The sequence below is a fragment of the Papaver somniferum genome, chromosome 7 (assembly GCF_003573695.1).
Source record: "Papaver somniferum cultivar HN1 chromosome 7, ASM357369v1, whole genome shotgun sequence".
Taxonomy (NCBI): Eukaryota; Viridiplantae; Streptophyta; class Magnoliopsida; order Ranunculales; family Papaveraceae; genus Papaver; species Papaver somniferum.
In genome coordinates, this window is record NC_039364.1 from 137,225,815 (window position 1) to 137,243,344 (window position 17,530).

The 17,530-nt window shown below is 39.1% G+C and overlaps 2 protein-coding genes across 2 annotated transcripts; both read left to right on the forward strand.

Annotated features, from left to right (window-relative positions):
• Window positions 1–1,516: 1,516 nt before the first annotated feature.
• On the forward strand, window positions 1,517–1,915 carry LOC113295294 (convicilin-like). Its single transcript, XM_026543645.1, has one exon. The coding sequence runs from the start codon at window positions 1,517–1,519 to the stop codon at window positions 1,913–1,915; it is 399 nt and encodes a 132-aa protein (XP_026399430.1).
• Window positions 1,916–7,944: 6,029 nt separating this feature from the next.
• Window positions 7,945–10,881, forward strand: LOC113298542 (elongation factor 1-alpha-like). The gene is made up of 3 exons (XM_026547306.1): window positions 7,945–8,230; window positions 9,109–9,590; window positions 9,720–10,881. Exons 2-3 carry the CDS (start codon window positions 9,129–9,131, stop codon window positions 10,599–10,601), a joined length of 1,344 nt encoding a protein of 447 aa, XP_026403091.1. The 5' UTR covers window positions 7,945–8,230; window positions 9,109–9,128; the 3' UTR covers window positions 10,602–10,881.
• The last annotated feature ends 6,649 nt before the right edge of the window (window positions 10,882–17,530 follow it).

The following is a 17,530-nucleotide window of genomic DNA, read 5'->3' on the forward strand; positions in this document are numbered from 1 at the left end:
AACCGGCTTATCAGTGGAAGGTAAACGTTTTCGAGAAGGCTATGACCCTTCGATGTCTTATGAAGCTCTTGAAAATTTGGCTCTAAAATGTCTAGGATGTGATGCAAGAAAGTCTCAATGTGAGTTTAGACGTGCTGTGAGGGAGCCTGAACGTGGAGATGAGTATAATCCAAGAGAGGCAAATAGATCATTGAAGAAGAAGGTCAAGAAATTCAAGTTGGTAAAGTTAAAGAAAGCATTTGGAGGGACAAAAAAGAAGGTGGAGAAAGGAAAGTTGGTGATGGACAGGGAGACCCTTAGGCATCATGTCACCGCTTATTGGTTATATATGCTAGGAACTGTCATTTTCCCTGACACTTCTGAAAATAGGGTGGATGCACATTATCTACAGATTTTGGAGTATCTCGATGCGATGAACAAATACTCTTGGGCCACTGGTATGCTTGCCTTTGTTTTAGAAGAGATGAGCAAAGGGTCGAGGATTAAGTGTAATCAAATTGGAGGTTACTTAACTCTTGTTCAGGTGAGTTTTTCTACATTGTTAATTAGCAAATTATTCGCTAAATTTTTCTGCGTCCAATTCAATTTTCATGTACGTGGATATTTTCGTATTTTCGCATAGGTTTGGATTTACGACCACTTCCCTAAATTGGGATTGGCTAGGGAAAAAGACCCTTATCCCTATGACCAACCTACAACAGGAAAATTGTTGTTTTTGGATGCACAAAAGAAGCCTAAAGAAGAGCAGTTGACTTCGTTGAGGGAGAAATTGGATGCACTTATGGTGAACGATGTGGTATTTCACCCATACGCCGTACCCGATGATGTCTCTGTAGATGAAGATGACTTGAATGCTTTCTCTAGCGTCACGCCTTACTATGGACCAATTTGGTATCCTAACGGCTATGCAATATATAATCCAAGGAGAATACTAAGACAAATTTGTTGTGTCCAAATGGATCCCGATGTGGAGAATGAAAATTTCACTTTGCTGGTTGAAGGAACAAAGAACACCGAGAAGTATTTTGAGCCAAAACATGAACCAACTCATGCGGTAGCACATTGGAATTCACTTACTACCTAACACATACCAGGAGGTGATCTTGTACCTTGTGAGGGAGATGTAAATGCATGTGAGGAAGATTATATGGAGTTTTATGAAGAAATTAGTCATCCTTTTGTGATAAATAAAGAACAACAAGCTAAGACTGATGCGGCGAAGGCGAAGGAAAAGGAGAGGGAGGCTAAGAGAGCTCAGAAGGAGATGCCTATTTCTGGAGAAGAAGCTAAAAGCTTATGGGATAATGTGGTAAGAAAATTTCTTTCTCTTATACTTTTCGATTGTTTCAAAGTATTGAAAATATATTTACTTGTGCTTAAAATTGGAATTAGGTGTCGAAGGGTACGAAATTGTTGAAGAAATGGATGGCTAAAATCAAAAGTGGAGAGCCGATGTTGACTAAGGGACAAACCGACTACTACAAGCAATGGGGGGGGGGGTCTCATAACTAAAAGAATGGTGGAGCCGAGTAGGTCTAAGAAATTAAAGAAGGGTCGACAACAAGGTGAAGGTTCAAGTCGTGCTGTGGACGAAACCGGTGGAGGAGACGAAACCCCAAGTGATGAGGAAGTTCGTCCCAAAACTCGTGGTAAACAAGGAGGTGGTAAGAAGGGTCGACAACAAGGAAAAGGTTCAAGTCGCGCTGATGAGGAAACCCCAAGTGATAAGGAAGTTCAACCTAAATCTCGTGGTAAACAAGGAGGTGGTAAGAGGGGTCGACAACAAGGAGAAGGTTCAAGTCGCGCTGTGGAGGAAACCGGTCGAGGAGACGATACCACAAGTGATGAGGAAGTTCGTCCCAAAACTCGTGGTAAACAAGGAGGTGGCAATAGGGGTCGTAAAAGTGGTCGTTAGTGATTTTGTATGATTTTAGTTTCAAAAAACATCTTACTTATGGATTTCGTATGGTTTAATTTGGTGTGTTTGTGTTTTTTAAACAATTACTTAAGGATTTCGTAGTTTGATATGTATAACACTTTTATATTTGTTTTAGAACCTTGTTTATGTTTTCAATTTTTATTGGGTTTGTGTTTTCAATGTTGTAAGACTGAAATGTTGTAACACAATATGGAGTTCGGTAACCTGTGATAAAATGATGGTCACCGAACTGCTTGTTCGGTGACCTGGTAAAATTATACCAGGTTGCCGAAGTCCCAGTTCGGTTACCTCGTAACATTTTCATTGGTTACCGAACTTGTCTGTAGGCTGAAACAGTTAGCTTTGATCCAATATATATTAGTTCGGTTAGCAGATCATTATTCCTTAGCTCACCGAACTCTTCCCCGGAGACTCAAATTTTTGGTGTTGGACATGTTGGAAAAGGGATTCTCTTGAAGTATAAATCACATAGACCAGCTCTTAGGTTTGTTTTGTAGTGTTTTTGTAATCGTATATATGCTCAGTTTGGCTGTGAGCCTTCATTATAAGGTTCGGTTACCTCTTGTATTTATCATATAACCGAACTAAAAGTTCGGTTAGTAGATCCAATTTTCTTAGGTCACCGAACACTCTCTGGAGACTCACATTTTTGGTATTTCCCATGTTGGAAAAGGCATTCCAGTGAAGCAAAATCACATAGAACAACTCTTAGGTTTGTTTTGGAGTGTTTTTGGAATCGTATATATGCTCAGTTTGGCTGTGAGCCTCCACAAACAAGTTCGGTGACGATATGTATTTGCCTCGTAACCGAACTCTCGATTCGGTTGGATCGCAAGTTTTTATCTCCTCACCGAACTTGTAATTTTGAAATTTAAATGTCCTTTATCTGACACAAATATGGTACATAATTTTAAAATTGTACTATATATCAAGTAACGGATAATTTTATATCCGTTATACACCCAAGTGGTATATATATGTGTTTCATGGTTAACATTTTGTTACAAAATCTCCTAAAAATGGAAGCTACTACTCCTAAATTTACTCTAGAAGAAGATCTTTCTATTTGCAGGAACTACATATTATACTACCCAAAGAGGGGTGAAGAACGAAGAATGAATAGTATTATGAGTCAAAGTTATTGGGGGGAATTCATGAGCAATTCATCTCCGACGCAACAAACCCTTATAACCATGATCATTTAGCTTTGTTCATTCGATTTAGAAAGATTAAAGATAGAGTTGTGGAATTTATGGCTTTACTTCGTATTGTAAGACGGTATCGACTTAGGGGTGAAGGATTCGGCGAAATCATTTTAACATCAAAAAACGAATGGCGAAGATGGAAGAGAAAGGATTTCAAATATGAATATCATTTCCGCATCCTTAAAGACTTTTTTCATAACACGTTTCAGATATTAGATGGTACGTAATTTTATTTTGGAAAGTCCTGTAAAAGTTCGGCAATGTCCTGTAATTTCACTTCCTAACCGAACTTATGTCACGTACAGTTTGGCACTGTCTTGTAATTTCATTTCCTAACCGAACTTCAATATCAAATTCAGCAGTTAAAATGTTAAGCTTATGAACTACAGTTCGGTAACCTGTTAATATTCATCTTCGTAACTGAACTTCCTGTTCGATTACCTGGTAAAATTTGTGAGATTGCCGAACATGGGTTCCGCAATGTCGATATTTAAATCTGCCAACCGAACTAGCTTTGTTGAATACATAAAATACAAACATTTACTCAAAAATTAATACCACTTTTCAAAAAACATGGTATTCCATTGATAAGCATACTTAGTTCCGTTACATGTGTTATTTAATCATCCTCAAGTGAAATTTGACCTTCATGTATAATTTCTTCAAACTTCTTCAAAGCATTCCACATCTCCATCTTAGGCTCATACATGATACACCAACCCAACATTCTATCCGGATTAAATGCAGGCCAATAAGAGGTTCCACATATTGGAGGCAATGGACAATCGGGTTTTAACCGGATCCTCGTAAAGTGGTTGTTGTTGATCAATGCCATGACACATCTCCTTCGTTTGAGTTTCTCGAAACATACGGTTGTTTTCGGGGTGAAGGTGAAACTAGCATGTTTTGAGAAATAATGAACCACACAATTGAATGCCTCGGCGATTAAGTGTCTACATATAGGCATGCTCATCCAATAATCCGATGTCATCGGATGGGCCCCATGAAGAAGAAGTTGATACCTAACAAATTGCTCATTGAGACTACCTTCCCCATCTCACAACATTGTCTTGTAAAAGGCCGAATTCTCCTTTAGTTTGGACAACAACCTTTGCCTTATATGAGTGATTGCATACCCATTGTTTCGCTTGGCACCTTCGATGAAAGGCCCAAGTTGTTGATTGACAACATGAAAACCACAATTACCATCCGGAGGAACGTCGTCGGTGGATATAACGTATTCTCTAATGTATAGAGGTAGCTCATTCAAATAGTCTTTATGTGGAGCCTCAATCTTTACGTCTAGGGAATATGGTTGGATGGGGCACATTGGAGACTTAAGCTTCACGTCGCCGGAAGAGGGTTGGCTTGGTTGTGATGGACACATCAGACCCTTTTTCTTCAAATCTCGTTCACTTGTTTTGCATTTCTCCTCAATACTCCTACCCTGTTTCTTGGTTTTCTCCAAGTACATTGCCGCGGTATATTCATGGCCACAAGGATCTCTAGTATTAGCATTTTGCTCACTTTTCTTCTTACATAACACCTTTGCATATTCTCGTAGTTGCTTTTTAGTTTCTTTTTTGCTTGGTATACCTTTCGGTTTGCCCTTTGTCGGTTCATAGACATTCTCTTGCGTTTGTGGATATATAATTTTCCTTATGTCATCCCAAAAGATTTGTTTTTGGAGGTTGTTCATGCCACGATACATCTCTAGTACGGTTCTACCCATCTCGTTATCACCAAACTCTTCTTCGTCTTCTTCTCCCTTTGGAGGAGGGATGAAACTTAGATGCTTCCAACATGGATCAATGTTGCTTAAAGGGATTACGCCATGCTCGTAGTTGATTATCATATGGCGACAAGGGAGTCCCATAGACTTCTTCATGTTACATACACACACCTCATCCGCCTTGGTTTCTCACTTATCAATCAACTCGACTTCTATAATCAACAACTTCATACATTTCCGAGATACGTTGTAATGGATCCCCTTGAACAATGGGTGGTCGACATATTTTCCGTTCATTTTGAATATACAGATTTTTTGGAACTTCTCTTTAATTCTATCAATGTCACGCTTGAAATAATTTTCCATAGCATTCCACACGGTTACGAAGTTATCAACACATCCAAAGAGATTCTTCTTCAACCGGTGGTGAGCCGACTCTACTAAACTTGTCACTTGATTTCCCAAGTGTTTATATTGGTTGGTATAGGCATAAACAAACCTCTCTTTGTGTGGTTCCAACCATTGGCGAAGAAAATACGATACAATATCGGGGTAATCGGGAGTATCCCAATGGGAGATAAACTCCGCAAGATTTAGATAATACTCTTCCTCGGTAAGGGACCAACACAATGATTCCCATTCATCGTTGAATGCAACCCATTTAGCGTAATTTATATCGTATTGTTTTTCAACTTTCTCTTTTGCATCCGCTCGATCTTTTTCCGGTAGCATCTTAATTTCTTCATATCCTATTTTCTTGGGTGGACAAATTATTGGCTTGCACCTATTCATCAAATTACACCATATATGGAACGTACAAAGCATATTATGTGCTAGTGGGAACACTTCCTCTATTGCATTCATCAATACGACATTATTATCAGTCACTATAACCCCGGGAATATCATCACCTCGGAAAATCGCCTTAACTTGTTTTAGTGCCCAAATGAAACTAGGTTCTTGCTCATCTCTTAAGAAACAAAACGCCACGGTAAACGGTGACTTCGTCGAAGTACGCCCAACAATATTCAACAATGGCATCTCGTACTTGTTCGTCTTATAAGTGCATTCCATTATTATAACTTGATGAAAGCATTGAGCCAATTTAGCACTCGTCGGATGCGCAATAAAGAGTTGTGTTATCTCTCCTTCCGATTCCACATTCTTTTGAACCGCGTAGTTTTTCTCTCGGGCCAAAAAAACAATTGTTGCATTACTTGTATATCTCTTCATTCCTTCCTTTTAATTGTCTCAATTGCATTGTAAATCGTGGACAAAGATGAGTGGTTATCCTTGTTATCCTCCTTTAGTATTTGGAGCATTTGAACCGGTGAAATACTCATTGTCCTCATTTTAGCTACCTTGTCCATCTCTTTAGGAGTTAGCTTTGCCGCCATGAAATGTTCTTCAAGATGCTCCGGACGAGGATGATTATGACAACCTTGCATAACCCTGTAGAGAACCCATTCACCCTTATCTTTGTTTAAATTAAAAGCAAGCTTGAATGGGCAATTAATCTTCTTTGAGAAAGTTTTGTTCTTCCTATTTGTCTTTCCTTTATAAACATAACCCTTCCTCTTGTGGCTTTTCTCGGGATCACCGCTTCTCTCACAAACCATTTCAAATCGAGTTTTGCTTTCTCTCCCATTCAATACTAATACGCACATGTCTTTTTGTGCATGTTGTCTAGCCCAACTCTTTGCATCTTCCGGAGTTGTGAATACCAAGTCATTCATGTAATGATGGGATGTGTCATCGTACAAAATACCAACCGGGGAAGGTTGGTTTTCCATTGGTTCAATTGGATCACATGGAACCTACAAGTAATAGCACAACGTCAATACCATAAACATTTAACACTTAAAGTTCGGTAATCTAATTTTTTTATCGACCCTACCGAACTAAAAGTTCGGTGATGTAGTTTCCAAAAATATATTTGGGCCTTACTGAACTCTGTATTTAGATTTTCTATGTGAAAGTTCAGCCATGAAACTGAAAAACTCGACTAAACCGAACTCATGGGTTCGGTTAGAAACGAATATACATATATTCTGCGACATTACCGAACAAAAATTTCGGTAACAAAGGTATCGATATCGACTAAACCGAACTATGCACTGTAAATTCTATAAAAATAGTTCGGTTACGTGTTCTGGAGATTACATAACCGAACTCTAAAAAACCACCATTAACATGTAGTTCGGTTACCTGCGTATGCTAAATTTAGTAACCGAACTACACATTAAGAACAGTTCGGTTACCTCGCAAGCTAAATTTGGTAACCGAACTAGGTTGACCTAACCGAATTTTTTCCAGAATTTTTGAGTTTGGCCAAATTTTTACACAATTCAACCTATATTAACTAAATATGAGGCATACCTGAGTACCCATAGTTTCATCTTCAGGTTGTGGATGATAAAATCCATCATATGTTTGGTTAGGTTGAGTTTGGAGCAAAAAGCTTTCATCATCTAACAAATAACTCATTTCCGGATCATTAGAAGTATTGACAAATACACTATGAGGTGAAGGGGGTTCTGATTCCGAGGATGAGGTATCATCACATGAATCACTCAAATCATAATTACTAAACTCAAAAAAAGATTTCTCGGGTTCACCCATCTTCTTCTTCTTCATATTTCCTCCTTCTTCTTCTTATCTCTCAATAATAATGTTATAACAAAACAATCTCACTAATATAACTCACTAATCAGTTATTAATCATTACACTAACACTAATCAATCATCACACTAACTAAGTTTATCATCAAGGGTAAAGTAGATATTTTAAAAAAAAATCAGATAAGAGGTGACTGAAAAATATTACTAATATCCACGCCAAAAACTTGAGAGTAGTCCCCCACCTTTTTTGAGTAGTTCCCAAAAAATCGTTCCATTTTATCCACGAGGCATGCGCCAACTTCCATTTTGTTGGGCCGAGCTGATTTAGCAGCCCTTATGTACATCAGCTCTTATACCGTAAGTCCATTGAATAACTGTCCGAAGTCGAGCTTTTTAGGGTTTGTGTTGAATAGAAGTTGAACGCCATTCCTTGTAATCTCCGAGGTTAAACAAGTCATTATAAGCTTTAGTACAACAGTAGTGGAGGCCACGATAAACAAGGGCATCTCACAACTTTAATATCAATGCCGACCACATGGAGTAGATAGGTATCAACGGTCACTAACGAGCTATTTAAATCCAGATACATTTGGATAAAACGTGATCCAACGAACTAGAAAGAAACCCTAATCTCATTTGGAGGGTTTATAGGCTGAGACGCCTCCTATTTTTCAGTCTCTACAAATTTGTTAAGCTCTATTCGGAGCTTTCAATCTCGATTTCAAATCTCAGGTAGTCTTTCCTTCTTCTTCTCCTCTTTACAACAGTTCATTGATTGTTCTTTGACTAGTATTGTAAATTTCATGTTTAGTTACTAAATGTTGAACATGTTTCAATATCATGCTTAGTTCATCCATTAAGCTTTGGTCATCATCTCCGTTGTTACTTATTTTGAAATTTCTTGCTTATTCTAAGTGAATATCATGTTTAGCTACCCGGAAACCCTATATTTTGAACTATTATCGAGATTTGGTCAGCCTAACTATTGTATTGAAGTTATAATTGGATCTGGTTTCTTGTTAATAGTAAATTTGGATCTGATTTCTAGTTTCGATCTAGATATTTACTTGAGCTGGTTATTTTGTTGTACTATCTGAAGTCGGATGTGCACTTGTAAATGGATAGATCTCTTTGTTTGAAATTATTTTGTTATGGTAGGCGACATAATTTCAGATCTAGTATTAGGGTATAAATCATATGATTCTGAAAATGTTAGATCTACTTTCCTATGAGCTTTAGGGTTTAAGGTCAGTTGGTTTGACTTTCTTCGAACCTGATTTTTTTTTTTTTGTTAAGAAATTTTTTGAACCTGATTTGTATGCTCTATATTTAGACTTTAATGCTGTGTTAATCTGTAAAACATAGTTACTATTAAGTACTACATAGTTAGTAATATAGGAATCCAGATCTTTCCAAAAATAAATAAATATAGGAATCCAGATACTTATCATGCATTGATCTGTTTGAACCTCTATCTTTATACTTTGAATCTTATCAATCTTGTATGCTTTGCTGTGTGTTTGAAAAATGTGCTTTGAAATCTTCCATGCTTGAATTAGTGGATTATCTATTTTACTGATTATATAGCTGGTGTTTTGATATACTTGCAGTCAATTTCTAAGAATTCAATATGGGTAAAGAGAAAGTTCATATCAACATTGTCGTCATTGGACATGTCGACTCTGGAAAATCGACCACCACTGGTCACTTGATCTACAAGCTAGGAGGTATCGACAAGCGTGTGATCGAAAGATTCGAGAAGGAGGCTGCTGAGATGAACAAGAGGTCATTCAAGTACGCATGGGTTCTTGACAAGCTTAAGGCTGAACGTGAGCGTGGTATTACCATTGATATTGCCTTGTGGAAGTTTGAGACCACCAAGTACTACTGCACAGTCATTGATGCTCCAGGACATCGTGATTTCATCAAGAACATGATTACTGGTACCTCTCAGGCTGATTGTGCCGTCCTTATCATTGACTCCACCACTGGAGGTTTTGAGGCCGGTATCTCCAAGGATGGACAGACTCGTGAGCACGCTCTTCTTGCTTTCACCCTTGGTGTCAAGCAGATGATCTGTTGCTGTAACAAGGTATAACTTTCTTCTTCTTATGTTTCTGTAAATATTAGTTTCTTGTAGGATCTGTTTTGCTCTTCTTGTAGAGTCTGTGTTCTCTTCTATGTGTACTAACCGAAAGTGAATTTACACATGTATTTGTAGATGGATGCCACCACCCCCAAGTACTCAAAGGGTAGGTACGAAGAAATTGTAAAGGAAGTCTCTTCATACTTGAAGAAGGTTGGATACAACCCAGACAAAATTGCCTTCGTCCCCATCTCTGGTTTCGAGGGAGACAACATGATTGAGAGGTCCACCAACCTTGACTGGTACAAGGGACCAACTCTTCTCGAGGCTCTTGACAACATCTCTGAGCCTAAGAGACCCACAGACAAGCCCCTTCGTCTTCCCCTTCAAGATGTTTACAAGATTGGAGGTATTGGAACTGTGCCAGTGGGACGTGTTGAAACTGGTTTCATCAAGCCTGGTATGGTTATCACTTTTGGACCCACTGGGTTGACTACTGAAGTTAAGTCTGTTGAGATGCACCATGAGGCTCTCCTAGAAGCTCTTCCAGGTGACAATGTTGGATTCAATGTCAAGAATGTTGCTGTGAAGGATCTCAAGCGTGGTTTCGTAGCTTCAAACTCCAAGGATGACCCTGCTAAGGAAGCAGCCAACTTCACCTCCCAGGTCATCATCATGAACCATCCTGGCCAGATCGGTAACGGTTATGCCCCTGTCCTTGACTGTCACACATCTCACATTGCTGTTAAGTTCTCTGAAATCCTCACCAAGATCGATAGGCGATCTGGAAAGGAGCTCGAGAAGGAGCCCAAGTTCTTGAAGAATGGTGATGCTGGTATTATTAAGATGCTTCCAACCAAGCCAATGGTTGTGGAGACCTTCTCTGAGTACCCACCTCTTGGTCGTTTTGCTGTCAGAGACATGAGGCAGACTGTTGCTGTTGGTGTTATCAAGGCTGTTGAGAAGAAAGACCCAACGGGGGCTAAGGTCACCAAGTCTGCTGTTAAGAAGAAATAGATGTGTTACTGGAGATTTGAGTTGGCAACAGCAGGGTTTTTCAGTATGCTCAATTTTGTTATGATGCTTCTACATGTGTCATAGGCTTTTATCATTTTTCATGTTTTGTATTTCAAGGATTTTGAACTTCATTGAGGATTCTAGGTGCTAATCTAGTTTTGCCTTGTTGTTTGCTGCAAGATGATTGGTTCTTGTTTGATGAACCAAGTTTTACTTTGGTATATCCAACTCTGATTTAAAATTTGAAGGATAATAGATCTTAGTCGTGACCTGCTTTAAATTATCTCTTTCCTGGTCTGCTTTCGGTGCTTTTATTATCCTGGCTTGAATGGGGTAATAACCAAATTAATTGGGGTATATCTAGTAAGACAAAAGTTAGGTCATTTTCAAGTAAAAGAAGCCATCCCTTAACTTTATATTTTCTAAATGGCTAATATGTTTTTGTTTAATTAACACTAAAAATTCTGATTAGGTTAATTAATTGAGTTTAGATTAAAATTTTGAAATTAAACTTTTAATCTGTCGAGTTCGATTTCGATTAAAAAATTTGGTTTTGAAAATGTGAAAGGTCGTCAAGAAGGTGCCGGCTGTCGGCTATGTTTAAAAAATTTGGTTTTGAAAATGTGAAAGGTCGTCAAGAAGGTGTCGGCTGTCGGCTATGTTTCGACGTTTGAATAAGATGCCAGGTCGACGTTTGAATAAAGGTGTCGGCTGTCGGCTATGTTTCGACGTTTGAATAAGATGCCAGGTCGACGTTTGAATAAGATGCCGACTAAGCTTAGCCGGCATGGTTCTCGGATGAAGAAAACGCCGACCCTTTTTTAGGCCGGAATGGTCTTTGAATGAAGATTATGCCGACTATCTTGGGCCAGCAATCTTATGGTCGGCATGTAAATAATTTCTAACATTGCCGAGTGACTTATAGTCGGCATGCAATTAATTTCTAACCTTGCCGACTTTTGGTTATACCCAACAGAGGAAGATGTAATTCACTTTATTCATGCAATTTTGGTTACTACATTGATTAGAACATAAAACCTAACTCCTTGTCGACGGAAAAACGAATGCACTTAGCATGTGCATCAAGCCTTTGAGCCCCTAGGCGACCCTAGTGGACGAGTTATAGTCTCGTGAGGGTTTACATAGAGATCTACCCACAAAACCTACACTAAAACCATCGATCTTCGTTGGAGGAATCCCATTCATCTCCGGCCTGCATGAAGTCGGGGGCATACTCCGGGATTTTGGAGACCATGAATTCATAGATTGCATCGAATGCGAATGCTTCCCCCTTTTTCTCCAAGTAGCGCGCTTTCACGGCTTCATGCTACAAAAACAAAACACAAACTTAATTTGTTAGTGGTGTTTAATAGGAAGATCAAACAACATGGATCACGTAAAATAAACCACAAACATACTTACAAATTGTTCAATGGACAAGTTGAAGTTGGTAGCGTTGAAAATCCGGGGTTGGAGAGCTAAAAAAGCAAGTATCGCATTTTCGATGACTAGGTGCCTATCATAGACTTGTTGAACACTTCTTCCATTAGGATTCCCAAACTCTTGCCTAAATTTGTTGTGTACCCTAGCCCAAAAGGTTACGACATCCACCCTTACGGAGGACTGATGTCTAACTCGAGTTTCCGCGTACCACGCTTTGGTGATTGCCGAATCTTCATTTGAATCACATGAAGCCATTGTTGTATGTAGAGCTATTGGGTGAGTTAGATGGAGTGTACGATGATATGAGCTTTTGAGAGTATATGCAAATAGTTGTGTGTTGTTTTGTAGAGAGAAGTAGTATATTTATAGGATGGTGCCCAAATTTAGTCGTTATAGTGCCTAAGTACAAGTCAATCAATGCAATTGTACTTGTAAAAAATTTGAATTTTGAATTCGCCGGCGCAGATTTTATTTCCCAATATGCCGACTAAGCCTGGCCGACAGGGTCTTTATTTTCTTGCCTTGCCGACCTTATTATGATTTTAGGCATCAGGAGTTCATTTTCTTCTGTATAACCGAAAATGGTATTTGGTCATTAGCGTGCCGGCTACTATATAGTCGGCGAGGTAATATTTTATAACCATGCCGACCTTATTATGATTTTAGGCATCAGGAGTTCATTTTATTATGTTTATCCGTCGGAATAGTATTTGGTCACTAGCGTGCCGGCTATTACATAGTCGGCAAGGTCATATTTTACAACCATGCCGACCTTATGATGATTTTAGGCAACAGGAGAAGGTATTTTCTGCAACACATAGTCGGCAAGGTCGATAACATAATACCTTTCCGACTGTTTTACAGCCGGAAAGGTATTAATCTGCTTACCTTGCCGACCCTGGGATGCACATAATTTCTGTTGTCAGGGCCGACAGTCTGACAGTTCACAACCATGCCAGCCCTGGTGTATTCCGCAATGTAAACTTAGAAAAATCATGCCGGCGGTATTGAAACTTCACATAGCTAAACAAACCGTTCATTCAACAACTAGAAATCCAACACTTTTTGTCCAAAATACGAAAACATGTCCCATAAACCTTTAAAAAAAACATCTGTCCAACCGTTAACCTTAAAATTTTTCTACCACAACATTAAGAAATAAACTAGGAATACATTCATTCACCACCACGACCACGACCCCGTTTAGGAGCACCATCACTACTACTACATTCACCACCACGGGAACGATCCCTCTTTTTGTCAGCATTCATCTTGGCTTGTGCTTCCCTCCTGGATTTTTCTTCCCTCTTTACTTCAGCATCAGCTTGCTTGAACAATTCGGTGGCATCCTCATTGTCAACATTGCTAGCAAAGTCAATGTGCTTGCTTTGCTCTTCAATCGACAAAGGCTCTCCTCTTTCTCTCGCGTAACACATCACCCTCACAAGGCTCTTCAAATGCTCCTTATATTTTCAATTAAACAACAAACAATTAATAGAATGAATCGATAATGTAATGTTAAAACAGTAATAGCAACTCTAAAATACTTACAAAGAACTTAAGACTTGTTGCTGGGTCTTTCGATGCCATCTTCCTCTTACGAGCCAATTCTTCAGCAGTCATTTTCTTAATCACAGTAATACGACCCCAACCCAAGTACCACATCATGTATCTCTCATGAGATTCATGACCTTCTGTCACCTCGTCCAAAAGACTCGTATCGATTTTACGGCCACATCTTTTGTTCCAATGATCTTTAACTGGAGATGGAGCGTAAGCGAGGTTAATAATTTTTTGGGACGTGGTGCAGTCCTCCCTTAGCACTTTAAAGTCCGGCTCAACATCGAAATGGGGTTCTTCTTGGACGTAACCCAATTGTCGCATTACCCGATGTGGATCGTACATTGGAAATCCATTGGTGCACAACAAGGGACCGTAGTATAATGCAACATCATCTCTCCTTTGGATTAAACCTTGATTTCTAGCATCTCGATACGGATCAAATATTACCTCATCCGCAGTCAATTTGTCGATGGCGATTCATATTTTGATAAGCTGTTGCAGCATTTCCTTATCCTGACCACCCTTCAAACTGTATCTTTGCGCTATTGGCTTATCAATCACAACATTCTCATCTACTTTGATGTAGGAGTTGGCTTTCACCAAAGTAGGGAAGTGCTCATATATCCAAACCTATGCAAACACAAAGTTTAGTAAGAATCTTATCTTACGAGAATTTTGCAAATATAAATGATTTAGATAATAAAATTACCTGGAAGAGACATATATTTCCGTTAACTTGCGCAGTGAGTGCCCTTGAACCCTTTGTCAACTCATTGTTCAAGAAGGCGACCTCCGCAGTACCCCAAGAATACTCATGCATCTTATCTAAGGGATTCAATAGTTGCATATACTTGACCTCGACCAAGCTTCCGTAACTGTCGGGGAAGATACATTTGCCCAGGACGTATAGAAAATAAGCTGACGCGGTAGCATTTATTCGCACCAAGTCCACCCTTCTTTCCTCATTATAGATTTTCTTGGTCCCAGATAATGCTTCCTTCAATTTCTTCAGATTAAACTTCTTGCTTAAATGACCATCCTTCACCGCAAGCATAGACTCTATCTCAATCTGATCCTAACCGAACAAAGTTTTGCTCAATTTGAAGATACCCTCCCAAGAAATTTTATTACCGAAGCCATCACTGGTTGCTTTTCCCTCAACCTCGAGGCCTAGAATTTGATGAGCATCATCGAGAGTTATCGTCATCTCACCGAATGGGAAAAACATTGTATCAGTCTCTCCGTAGAACTTCTCATAGAATGCAGATACGGTAACTCTATCATGCTCAATATTCGAACTCTCCACCGCAGGCCACAACCCGGAGCTCTTGACAATCGCTTGCACCTTGTCACATTCATCGTCAAGATCCCAGTTCTTAGTCACTGAACATGAAGCTTGGCGCCTCATGAGACGGATGGCATGCTTGTGATCCTAAATACCAAAAAAAATAAAATGAAAATAAATACAAACACTTGACGCAAATTTAAGATAGATACACTTAAATAAAAAACAAAGACGGATTGAGATTACTTACGATAGTATTATGGATTTGACATGCCCATGAGTCTTTGTATCCAAAAAGAACATGCACACCATCTTCTGGTGTTCTCTTTGGAGGCTCACTTGGTTTCAGTCTAACCATCAAGTGAGAGGGAAGCATGTGGGAATCAGCTGGTTTAGTGATAACCGTCTTCGTTTTTTCGGTTGCAGTTGCAGTTGCATCTTGGGTAGTTGCATCTTGTGTTTCTTATTCTTCTTCTTCTTCCTCTTCCTCTTCAACAATTTCATCTTCTCTATCCTTTTCTTTATCTCCATCATCATTACCTCCTCCAACATGTGGCATATCTTCATCACCATCATCATCATCATTGTTGTCTCCTCCAGCAGCTGAAGTTCTTTCAACAACATCATCATCATCACCTCTTCTACCAGATGGAATTGATTGGTCTTCATATGGAGTTTCATCCGAATCACTTGGTTCTGATGGTGGTTGAGAATCATTCCGTACACGGATCTTGAGCGTCCCCGACTCAACAAATTCCCATCGATGTGTTGCAGTAAAGAGTTTTTCACCAACACGAGGAGGTCTTGAAGGAGAAGTAGCAGTTTTATTCCTTGCGTTTTGCAACCTGAACAAGAACAATTAAGAAAAAATTCATAAGTCGGCAGAGTCGACAAATACAACCTTGCCGGCTACACAAAAGTCGGAAGGGTCGATATCTAAACTACATGCCCGCTAAAGTATAGTCGGAAGGATCTTATTGCAATAACCTGCCGTCTTATAACAACTTGAACACAGGATTTTCAACATTAATAGTCGGCATGCTCTATAATCAAAACAATGCCGGCCAACATAAAGCCGGCAGGGTGGTATTCAAATACCATTCTGACTTTCAAAATTCAAGGCATCAGGAGATATTAAAAAATTGAAATACAGACGGCAAGGTAAAAATTTATAACCCACCCGGCTAAAAAAAACTGACGCCGGCAGGGTCCTAGGTTGAATACCTTGCCGACCCTGCAAGTAGCAGTTACAAATACTAAACATCCGGCAAGATCTTCAACCTAAGAGCTTGCCGACTAAACCTAGCTATGAAAAGTCGGCAAGGTCGTGAAACAAACACCTTGCCGTCTAAATAACTGCAAATTCAAAGATTCGATTTTCCTGACCTAATTTAACATGCAAACATGAAATTGAAGTATTAGAGTAGGCCCTTACTTTCTTAATCGCGTCATTTCTCTTTTTTCAGCGGCTTCGATTTCTTCTTCTTCAACCGTTTTTTTCTTCTATTTCTTTTGAACTAACAAAGCAATTCCAAGGTTGTATTCGTTGGGTTTTCTATTTGTGTTTTTCGTACGACTAGGTTTCGGCCGTGGTGGCTCCATGTTTGAAGATTAATCGGAATTTTCGAATCGACGATTACGACGAATTAATCGACGAGTTTTGATGGTGGTATGATGGAGAGCCGGTATGGTTGTGGAGGAGAAGAAGAAGAGAAGAAGGAAGATGGAATGAGAAGAAGAATAAAACTGATTTAGGATAATTAGAATTATAAAGTGTAAAGGTAGTATTGTAACTTCACTCATATTTGACCTCCCTTTAGTAAGGGCACTATGTCCACATAAATCTGGGTATACCCCAATTAATCTGGGTATACCCCAATCTCGCTAGGTTTATTATCTTTATCTCTTTAGTTGCTTTTTTGCCTGCCATTGAACAATGAATTGTCAACTTGGTGTAGTAATTTTGTTACGTCTGCACTCTGCAGCCTTTTGTTTCGCATGACTTGTGTTTTACTAGGATTTTGTATTCTGAAGTAACTTTCTGGCCACTAGGGCAGTAACAACTATTGTATACTTGTGCATGTTCTTCAGCCTCTTGTAATCCACTCGTGTCTTTTAAACCCTGCGAACTTCCGTGAAAGTTGCAAGGCCAGAGAACTCATTCTGATGGTTACGTGTAGAGGGTTTGTCTCTTCCGTTTGATTTTCTGCCTGATTAGAAAACCGAGTCATTTCTACTTTAACCGAGTCCTATGGCGGATTGAAACTTCTCAGAGTTCACTTAAAACCTTGATACTTTTCTCATATGATCATATGGTCCCCATTTTTGAGAGTACCTTGAGATCATTAAACAAAAAAACTGGTAATCTTAAATGAACAAAAGTTGAATAAACAATATTCTACCAAAACAAATAATTCCCAAGATGGGTGGTATGTTTCAATCTCAACAAACAAATTTGGTAAAAGACATTAATTCCAAACCCTCTTTTGTATCTTTAACTTCAAGTGAACACTAACTGAAGCAACTCCAACCAGAAAAGAAAAAGGAAAACAATGATTCGTGTCGCCTAATTGATTCCGTATTGGCCGGTAACAATCTAAATCAGTTGGTTCCCGCCTCCATTAAATAACAATTTGGT

What these genes read in the sequence shown, in the direction of transcription:
- LOC113295294 (XM_026543645.1), top strand. Translation starts at nt 1,517, where the DNA reads ATGGTGGAGCCGAGTAGGTCTAAGAAATTAAAGAAGGGTCGACAACAA.
- LOC113298542 (XM_026547306.1), top strand. Translation starts at nt 9,129, where the DNA reads ATGGGTAAAGAGAAAGTTCATATCAACATTGTCGTCATTGGACATGTC. An exon ending in TGATCTGTTGCTGTAACAAG is followed by an intron (nt 9,591 to 9,719) that starts GTATAACTTTCT and finishes ATGTATTTGTAG; the next exon opens with ATGGATGCCACCACCCCCAA.